Below are 9,897 nucleotides of genomic sequence, written 5' to 3' on the forward strand. Positions count from 1 at the left end.
TGGCTGCACACTGCCTGTGTGGTCTGTGCTGGTGCTGGCCAGAGGGGTGGTGAGCGGCCCTGTGTAACCCCTGTGTAACTCTGTGCCCAGCGGTACCCAAGTGGGTGGAGATGCCCAAGGACAGCCAGTTGGAGGAGAGCAAGCCGGGATACCTGCACTGCCTCAGCAAGGCCTCCCTGAAACCCACCGTCACCTGGTACCGCAACGGTGTCTCCATCTCTGAGGTGAGGCGATGTAGCAAGCCCCTGGTGGTTACAGGCACTTCTGCTGAGCCCTTGCTCAGCTCCTTCCTCTGCTGCTGCTGTTTCTTGCCTTGCTGCTAGGCCCAGCGTCCCTGTCACCCCCACTCTGGCCATGTTCCTGGCACCATCTCCATCCTACTGGTGTATGGGTGCACAACTGGTGGTCTCTAGCCACCTGGCTGGCAGGCAGCCCTGTGCTTTTGGTGCAGTGACGAGAGAGATATCCCTCAGAGAGATGTCACTGCAGCTTGTCTCAGTTCTCCATGTGGGTCTCAGCAGGGCTGTGTCTATCTGAGGCATGGTGTGGGCGTGTGGAGCATCAGGAGTGCCACAAGCAAGGTCTGAGCCCAGGGCTGGTGACAGTGTCATTTCTGCCCCGCTCCCTCCCTCTGGGCAGGACTCGCGGTTTGAGATCTCTGAGAACGGGACGCTGCGCATCAACAATGTGGAGGTATATGATGGGACCATGTACAAGTGCGTGAGCAGCACACCAGCGGGCAGCATCGAGGGATATGCACGCGTGCACGTGCTAGGTATGCCGACAAGCACTCCGCATCCTCCCCTTGTGGGCAGCTTTTTTGCCTGGCAGGGTGCAGGCATGATACCCCCAGGTCCAGTGCCTCCTGTGGCTGGGGTGGGGGCTAACAGCACATCTGTCTCTTGCAGAGAAGCTGAAGTTCACGCCCCCACCCCAGCCACTACAGTGCATGGAGTTTGATAAGGAGGTTACCGTGTCCTGCTCAGCCACTGGCCGGGAAAAACCCACCATCCAGTGGACTAAAACAGGTAAGGAGTGGGGGGGGACTTGAATGCGATATGTGTTTCTGACCTGGGGCCCCAGGAACTTTGTGTTGGCCTGCTTCCAACAGGGGTGAAGCAGTGGTGCTGTGGCTGCCTGGGAAGCCACTGTGTGCCTCATGCATGACTGCTGCGTCCATCTTTCTTCTTGTGTCCTGCAGATGGGAGCAGCCTGCCATCCCACGTCAGCCACAATGCTGGCATCTTGTCCTTCCACAAGGTGAGCAGGAGTGACTCAGGGAACTACACGTGCATTGCCTCCAACAGCCCGCAGGGCGAGATCCGTGCCACCGTGCAGCTTGTGGTAGCAGGTGAGGGCTCTATGGCAGGCAGGTGGGTTTCCTGCTGTGCTGACCTTGCAGGGGGTTTGCCTGGGTGGCACCCAACTGGCATGCCCCTGCAGAGAGAGAGAAATGTCTGGTCTGACCCCAAGCTCTGCCCCGTGGCACTTGAGTGTCTGGTTTGTCAGTGCTTTGCGTACAGCCTGAGAGGGCATGTGCCACCGTGCCAGTGTTGGCCCTGTTCCCTTGTGGGGGCTCAGCACCATTCCCAGGAGCTGACAGCCTTCGTGTTGGCCTCTCTGCCTTCAGTTTACGTCACCTTCAAGCTAGAGCCGGAGCCCACGACAGTGTATCAGGGGCACACAGCCATGTTCCAGTGCCAGGCAGAGGGGGACCCTGTGCCGCACATCCAGTGGAAAGGGAAGGACAAGATTTTGGATCCCGGCAAGCTCCTGCCCAGGTATACAGCCCCTGTTCCAAGCTGAAATGTGGTGCAGCATGGCTCTCCCCATGCCTACCCAGCACATGGGTGCCAATGGTGTGGTCTTGGGTTCCCAGCTTGGGAGGCACGTGGTCAGTTGTCTCCATGTCCCAGGGCCTGGACTCTCCTGGCCACAGGGTTACTCTTTCTGCCACAGCCTCCCAAGCTGCAGTTGAGCTGCAGCCATTTGTTCTTGAGCATTGCACAGCCTGACGCTCAAGATGATTGCACTTGGGGACATGGGGCTGAGGCATCCTGGGGGGATGGGACTGCAGGTGCCCCAAGCCTGCCTCTGCCCTCTGGTGCTTGGAAAAGGCTCTGTGTGATTGGCAGGATTCAGATCATGCCCAATGGCTCCCTGGTGATTTACGACGTCACCACCGAGGACTCTGGAAAATACACCTGTATCGCCGGCAACAGCTGCAACATCAAGCACCGTGAGGCCTTCTTATACGTCGTAGGTAAGGGAGGTGCCCAACGTGGGGACATGGCCTCCTGGTATCCCCAGCAGCTCTAGGCCCCACTTCTGGCCCCACTGGTGGGTGCTGCGTGTCAGGTCATGCCTGCTAGGGAGTCACAGCATCATCCCTATCAGTATGCAGAGCAGTGGGCTGTGGGCTGTGCCCAGCATTCTGTGGCTGGACAAGGAGGTGGCCACAGCAGCGGGGGGCCTTTTCTCATTCCTCCAGCGTATTCCTGAGCAGGATTTGGGAAATCCCTCCACACCCTCATGGGTTTGGTGCTCTCTGCCCCACAGACAAGCCGGCAGCAGAAGATGATGAGGGACCTGGCAGCCACACACCCTACAAGATGATCCAGACCATTGGGCTTTCAGTGGGGGCGGCTGTTGCCTACATTATTATCGTGCTGGGGCTGATGTTCTACTGCAAGAAGCGGAGAAAAGCCAAGAGGCTGAAGAAGCACCCAGAGGGCGAGGAGCCCGAAATGGAATGTCTGAATGGTGAGGACAGCACCCTTGGGGGTGGGGGCTTCACTGCCAGCCCCTTATCCCTGGGCTGCAACGGCTGAGGGGCAGGGAGCTGCCAGGGAACAGGGGACTTCTCCTTACCCTTGGAGTCTCTTGCTCTTGATTTTGGCTATGGCTGGTGGCAGAGACCTGCTGCCAGGTGAGATAATAGGTAAGTTAGCGTGAAACCTGCATCCCAGCCCCACATGGCGGCCATCTCTGCTGAGTTATGTTTCGCTCCTGCTTTCCAGCACCCGTACATGGCATCACATATACCCTTTGCCAAGGGGAGGGGAGTATCCTTATTGCAATGTAATGACAGTAGTATTCTGCTGGCCTGTCCAAATCACGATTCACCAGCTCCTGGTGCTGGAGGGAAGACTTTTCACTGAACAGCCCTGAACTCTGCTGTGAACCCACCCTGTTATCTCTGAAACTCAATAAGCTTTGAGCATCTAAGCATCGTCCAACAAGGACTTCAGGAGCAAACAGATTATCTGAAAACTATCTCTCTGCTTTTCAAGCTTATCACCTATCAGCTCTGCACTGGAACACACAACTCTTCGGTATGATTGTTCCTGCGAGTGCCTTTTCTGGTTGTGCTGTTGCCTTTCTGAGATGGGAAGCCCCAGACAGGACTTGGTGCATCCAGCTCTGCAGAGTGACACAGCAGTGCTGTGTCCTGTTCCTAGCTGTGCCACTGGCTTCAGTTCCCTGTCCACAGAGAGAAAGCAGGCAGCTCAGGGCTGAGCCCGCTGCTGTGGATGGGACATCAGGGTTGCTTTCCCCAGGCCTCACGTTGTATCTCTGGTTGCACCTCCCAGTGCTCAGTGTCCCTGTGCAGCTGGCCACAGCTGGCCTGTACCTTTCCTGCCAGCTAAGTTGGCAGCTTTGGCAAACAGCTGTCAGCAGTGCCCCTTCCATGTTGGCAGCATGTTGTACTACCCTGGTTTCTACCTTCTGTGTGTCCATTGGAGGATGTTCCTTCCTGTCCTGTGGCAACTGAGCCACTTTTTAACAGCTTTTTCCATACGACCCAGCAAATAGACTAAACCGGACATGAGCTACATGACTCTTTCAGTGAACCCAAGAGATCTCTGGGGCATCGTTTTCATTTCCAAAAGCTGTTTCAGCTCTTTCTCCTGACATCATGGTTGTCTTTGCATCACTGACACTAGTGAGGACTTGTCAGTGATGGGGTGCAGTTGAGTTTGCTGCCCTTATAATTCCCTGGATCTCCCCCCACTACTGCAGATGCAGATATGGTGCTTCCCCCACCCAGTTTTCCAGTACACAGCCACATCCTGACCATGTGAGGATTGCTGTGAGGTCCTGGCAAAACATCACCACTGGGTTTGTCTCCTATATTTCGTCTTGTATTGGTACTTTGAACAGAGCCAAACCTCCAGAAGAGAAGTCTGGCTGTGGGGAACCTTGTGGGAGCAAGGATGTAGGAGCATCTCTGCAGCTTTGTGCTCTGCTGCTGTCACCACTGTGAGGTCTTACTGTGGACAAGTTGCAGGAAGGTCACCTGTGGCAATAGGATCTGGCCAGCATCCTCTTTCTGGGAAAGAATTTGTTTTAATGTTTTTTTGAAGTGATCTCAGATTTTTATTTTGGCCTATCTTATATTTTCCTTTTTATTCTGCCAGAGTTTGTCTCTTCTTATCCCCTTCATTTGGAACCAGTTTAGCTGTCAGAGAGATGCATCCTCACTGCTACAAGCAGACCCAGCTGCCCAGATGTCTGCACTCCTTTTTGGTACTTCCGTAGCCTCTCCGGAGAAATGGTTTGTGTTTGCTGTCAGCTCCAGTGGAGTTACCCCCTTCACCATGATCTTCAAAGACAGAGCTCTTTTCTTCCTTTTGATGCGGTCACTCTTTAGCTGGGTGACCTGAAGTATCTCAGCACCTACCTGATGACAAGCACTCCCTGCCTGGCCACCAGCTGACTTTTCCAGTGTCCTCAGGATCCAGACATTTGACTTTCCTATGGGTTTGCAGTGAATCCTTCCTATGGATTTTTCTATGGATCAATGCACTCCTAACAAGTCGGTCACCTTCCAAGGTCACGTCCTTGGTGTGCCATATCCTCTGTAACAAGGGTGTTTGCTCTCAATCTCCCTCTGTCTGACTGTACTGCTTTTTGGGGGTGAACACAGGCTTAGCATTTGGGGAGGTTGATGGCTATGGGGACCGAGGGGAGCATTTGATTTCTGTGTTGGCATGTGCTAAATTTCTCCAGGGCAGCATGGCTGTGCCTCTTTCTCCAGGAGATGCTCAGGTCTTGCAGGCAGGTGGGCAAAGCAGGCAGCTCCTCTACACTTGATTCACCTCTGGACTGCTGGATACATAAATTAAACTTCCTATTCATTTTTGAGGTCCCTTTGACTGTCTTGTCAAAGCTCTGTGAAGCATGGGGAGGGATATCTGTTCTTAAAAGTGTCTGTCGTTGCTGCCTGCTGGTGCTGTCTCTCAGTGGCAGCATACTGACTCTGCAGCCTTCATTATTTTCTTGGCACAGTTGCAGCGGTCATCTTGTATTAGCCTCTTGGCTTCAAGCTTGTGGTCTTGAGACACTATCAGTCATGAGTGCAGACAGCACAGGGTCAAACAGTTTTGCTAATAATTAGCATAAAAACAGGGAGATTGTAAGTAGCTTCAAGCTTTGATTTATAGGGTAGATCGTGTTTTTTCACTATGGGCTTATGCAAATGTTACTCCAGCATGTGAGTGTTCAGCTGGCAGTAGCCATGGCTCTTAAGTCAACATATTTCAGTCTTCACAGCTCCAAGCCTACCTATGACAAAGCCACAGTCCCTGTCATGGTGGCCAGACCTACTCAGGATGTGCTGGTGGGCTGGTACCTCTCTTGTATGCACGCGTTGTAAGCATGTATGTACGCATGCTGTTGTACAATACCTCTTGATGGAAATTATGAGCAATGGGATTCCTGTTGGAGTTACCTTATGTTGGGTCAAGTCTTAATTTTGTGATTAAATCCTTTTGCATGGCCAGGTGTTTCCTTCATGCTCGCTCCTGGACTAGCTGAAATGGAGTGTGCACAGTAATGCAGGGTGATGCTGCACGTGTGTCAGCCACCTTAGCTCAGTGCTGTGCCCCACTTTACATTCAAACTTCTGCCTTCAGCTTATGGAAAGTACTGCTTCTTAGTTCCAAGTCTGATCCAAGCAGTAAATGCATTCAAAATGAAGGTTGACTATCTATACAGCCTTTCCCCTACAAGCTGCCTGTAAAATGCAGCGTTCTCTACTTTCTTAAGGCAATCATGTTTTGTCCTGTTTGCTGGCTTCTGTTTGTGCCAGGGAAATTTCTAATGGAGTTCCTGAGCAGAAAGCTTGCTGGGGTTGATTGCAAGTAGAGTACTTCCTAGCAGTGCTTTAACCCAGGCAGTAAAGGGAACTCTAGGCTGATCTGGTCTGAGACATTCAAGATTACCAAGGACATGAGCATTGCTGGCGTGCTGGGAGGTGAGCAGGAGCAGGGGGGGTCAGGCTGCAGCAGCTGATGCCGGATAGACTTGAGAGTCTCTTGGGCATCAAAAGACTGTGGTTATAGTGAGCAGGGTCCTCTTTGCTCTATCTCTGCCTCACACATCCTGCCACCATTCTGCAGAGTTTTGTCAATGGTAGTTTGGATGTAGTCACCCCTTTGGGATGACTGAGTGGCATGGGATGGACAAGGCCAGATGGGGCTGGTTGGCTCCGGGACCAAAGCTGTTGCTCAGCATCTGATTTCAAGGGTGGCTGCAGGGCTGGCAGAGATGGGGCTGGATGTGAGCCCGGAGGGAACGACTGTGTGGAGGCCATGCTATTGCCTGGGGCTAGACATCAAGCTGGGGTGCTTGGATCCAGTTGTGAATGCTTGGAGTGTCAGCCCCAGAAGGGGCTGATCCCCAGCACATTCTCTGCACAGCCTGGCAGGATGCTGAAGCCATTTGTGCTTCCCTTGCAGGTGGTGCTTTGCTGCAGAATGGGCAGATGACAGCAGAGATCCAGGAAGAAGTGGCCTTGACCAACCTGGGCAGCAGCTCTGGGGCCAGCAAGCGCCACAGTGCTTCTGACAAGATGCACTTTCCACGTTCCAACCTGCAGACAATCACAACCCTGGGTATGCTGGGCCACCCTGGCCCTGACCCCACTCCATCAGGAAACCTGTGGCTGAAACCCCAGCATGTCCTAGCCAGAAAACTGGGTGTGCTGGGGTACAGAGGGCCCTGCAGCCACTGGGCTGTCAAATATATGTGCTGTCCTAATGTATGCTGTCTTCCCATGTGCTGCTCTACACTTCCAGGCAGGGGGGAGTTCGGTGAAGTGTTCCTGGCCAAGGCAAAAGGTGCAGAGGATGGCGAGGGTGAAGCACTGGTCCTGGTGAAGAGCCTTCAGACAAGGGATGAGCAGCTGCAGCTGGACTTCCGTCGAGAGGCAGAGATGTTTGGCAAGCTGAACCACGCCAATGTGGTGCGGCTTTTGGGGCTGTGCCGTGAGGCAGAGCCACACTACATGGTCCTGGAGTATGTGGACTTGGTAAGGGCCCTGCCAGCAGTGCCTGCAGTGAAGAGGAGGGATGGACAGTGTACGTGGGGCTGGCAGCACAGGGCAAGCAAGGTGTAGGTCGACCAGGCTGAGCTTACCACTGTTTCCAACGTGTGGAGGACTCTCAGGGGGAATGGAATTCTGCAAAATCTGGAGGTGACTTTGTCCTCTTCCACACCCTCCTGATTTCTGGTTTATGTCCAGGACTTAGCTGAGTAAGTTAAGCTGTGGGACTCCATGCTGCAGAATGGCTGCCAATGCTAAGGGCTGCTATGGGAACTCCAGTGCATGGGAGAGAAATTGATTCGGGGCATGAAAAACCTCCTGGAAACATCAGGCCTGCTTGCCCTCATCTTAGCCAGTTGAGGTCCATAAGTGAGATACTGGCTTGCCCTACGGAGCAGGGACCAGGAGGACAGGTGGGGACTATGGCCCAGGAGATGAGGATCCATGGGGCTCCCAGTGGGCCTGCCACGTCCGGGCACTGCAGGGACCGATGCGGCTGGGAGCATGGAGAGGTGCTGCCTCTGACTTGCTGTCTGTCTCCCAGGGGGACCTGAAGCAGTTCCTGAGGATCTCCAAGAGCAAAGATGAATCTCTGAAGCCACAGCCCCTCACTACCAAACATAAGGTGATAGTGCAGCTTTGAAAGTGCAGTGGGGCTGAGGACCCTGAGGAGGGCAGCCAGTGCTGACATCTCTCTGGGATCAGGTGTCTCTCTGCACACAGGTGGCCCTGGGCATGGAGCATCTCTCCAACGGCAGGTTTGTGCACCGGGACTTGGCAGCCAGGAACTGCCTGGTCAGTGCCCAGCGCCAGGTCAAGGTCTCATCCCTGAGCCTCAGCAAGGACGTGTACAACAGGTCAGCTGGGAGCCTGGCAGGGGAATGGGAGGGGATAGGATGGCACCAGTCTCATTGCCTGTTTGTCCTGCCTGCAGCGAGTACTACCACTTCCGCCAGGCCTGGATCCCGCTGCGCTGGATGCCACCTGAAGCTGTGCTGGAGGACGAGTTCTCCACTAAGTCAGACGTGTGGTCCTTTGGTGTGCTCATGTGGGAGGTCTTCATGCATGGGGAGATGCCCTACACCCCACTGGCAGATGATGAGGTCCTGGCAGGTATGTGGAGTACCTTGTGCTGTCCTTGGCATTGTAGCCTACTTCCTTTTCTTGTGGCAGAGGGGGCCAGCAGGGCTGTGTGATGTCCCACTTCTTGACATGGTGCTGGTCTGGCTGGGGAGGCTGTTCCAGCTTGCATGGAGAGAGGTGTTGCCCTGCCTGCACCCCGCAGAGAGGATCACACCTCTTCCCAATGGCCCTTTGGACTTTGCTTTCATACCAGGTCTACAGTCAGGAAAGACGAAGCTCCCGCACCCTGAGGGCTGCCCTTCCCGCCTTGCCAAGCTGATGCAGCGCTGCTGGGCCCCCAGCCCTAAGGATCGACCCTCCTTCAGTGAGCTCGCCGCAGCCCTTGGGGACAGCCCAGCTGACAGCAAAGCCTGAGCATCCCAGCCCTTGCTGGGGAAGGATGCAGCGGGGTGGACAGGGGTCTGTAGGTGCCTGGGAAGCCCCTGGCACTCCTGTGGCCCCTTGCTGAGCCCAACCCCAATGCGCCAGTGAGCAGCTCGGCACCAGCAGCTGCTGGACTCAAAGCACAAGCCAGTGTACCCCAGCCCCCTCTACCCCTCTACTCCCCAGGTCCCAAAAGACAGCCCTTGCTGCCACTTGCTCTCCGCCTGCCCAGCCCGGCACCCTTGGGCTGCTGGCATGGATGGAGCGCAGCTCATCCTCACCCTGCAAGAGCTGGGCTCCAGCACCAGGCTCTCTGTCCCCACTCACCATGTGCGTATGTGCCGGCCTGGCCCGGCCTCTCCGTCCGTCTGTGCTAGGCATGCCTGCATCCCCCGCACACCACGGGTACAGGCCAGCCAGCAGGAACACAAAGTGCCTGGCATATGAAGGAGCTCACTACCTTTCCCAACTACCCTGTGCCTTTTTTTTGTATGATGACTCTGGGCAGTGCCCCCTCTCTCCCTCTTCCTCTTCCAGAGCGCTGACTCCTCCCTACCATAGTATTTCTGTTACTGGAATGCAGCCTAGAGTGGATTAGTTTGTTTGCTTGAGCCAGAGGGTACCGCAGCCAAGAAGGGTTGGGTTTTGTTGGGTTTTTATGTGCTGCTCACAATAAAGAAGGCTTTTTTTTTTTTTTTTTTTTCTGGTCTTTGTAAAATGCTGCTGTCAGATGGCTGTTTGACTGTTTTCCTCCACATAGTTCCTGGGAAGGGTTGGAGGCCGGTTCCTCAGGCATCTGTCTCTTGCGTTTAACCCTTTTGCCCCCTTTCTAGCTGGATCTGAGATGCCATTCCATGTCCTGAGGGAACACTTTGCCTTGGTGCTTAACATTTCTCTGGGCAGTCATGGGTTGCTCTCCAAGAGGTACATGTGTCTCGAGAAAATGTCCCTCTGGGACTCCCTGAAAGCAGGCACTTTTGGACACACTGACAGCGCCCCTTCCCCAGTTCAGGTAGCCAAGCTTTCGTAGCAACTTTTCTCCTTTGTAAATGGGTTTGTGC

The 9,897-nt window shown here is 54.4% G+C and overlaps 1 protein-coding gene across 1 annotated transcript in view; it reads left to right on the plus strand.

Annotated features, from left to right (window-relative positions):
* The window catches only part of PTK7 (protein tyrosine kinase 7 (inactive)), a 37,687-nt gene extending 28,153 nt beyond the window's left edge, over positions 1–9,534 (plus strand). The window contains exons 8-20 of the mRNA XM_075749548.1: positions 91–224; positions 640–775; positions 909–1,028; positions 1,202–1,351; positions 1,631–1,781; positions 2,136–2,263; positions 2,560–2,763; positions 6,744–6,899; positions 7,083–7,315; positions 7,875–7,955; positions 8,036–8,187; positions 8,265–8,443; positions 8,667–9,534. Coding sequence (XP_075605663.1) covers positions 91–224; positions 640–775; positions 909–1,028; positions 1,202–1,351; positions 1,631–1,781; positions 2,136–2,263; positions 2,560–2,763; positions 6,744–6,899; positions 7,083–7,315; positions 7,875–7,955; positions 8,036–8,187; positions 8,265–8,443; positions 8,667–8,827 — 1,985 coding nt within the window. The 3' untranslated portion in view covers positions 8,828–9,534. The remainder of the gene's footprint in view (positions 1–90; positions 225–639; positions 776–908; positions 1,029–1,201; positions 1,352–1,630; positions 1,782–2,135; positions 2,264–2,559; positions 2,764–6,743; positions 6,900–7,082; positions 7,316–7,874; positions 7,956–8,035; positions 8,188–8,264; positions 8,444–8,666) is intronic.
* Positions 9,535–9,897: the final 363 nt, after the last annotated feature.

The sequence above is a fragment of the Balearica regulorum genome, chromosome 3 (assembly GCF_011004875.1).
Source record: "Balearica regulorum gibbericeps isolate bBalReg1 chromosome 3, bBalReg1.pri, whole genome shotgun sequence".
NCBI classification, from domain to species: Eukaryota; Metazoa; Chordata; class Aves; order Gruiformes; family Gruidae; genus Balearica; species Balearica regulorum.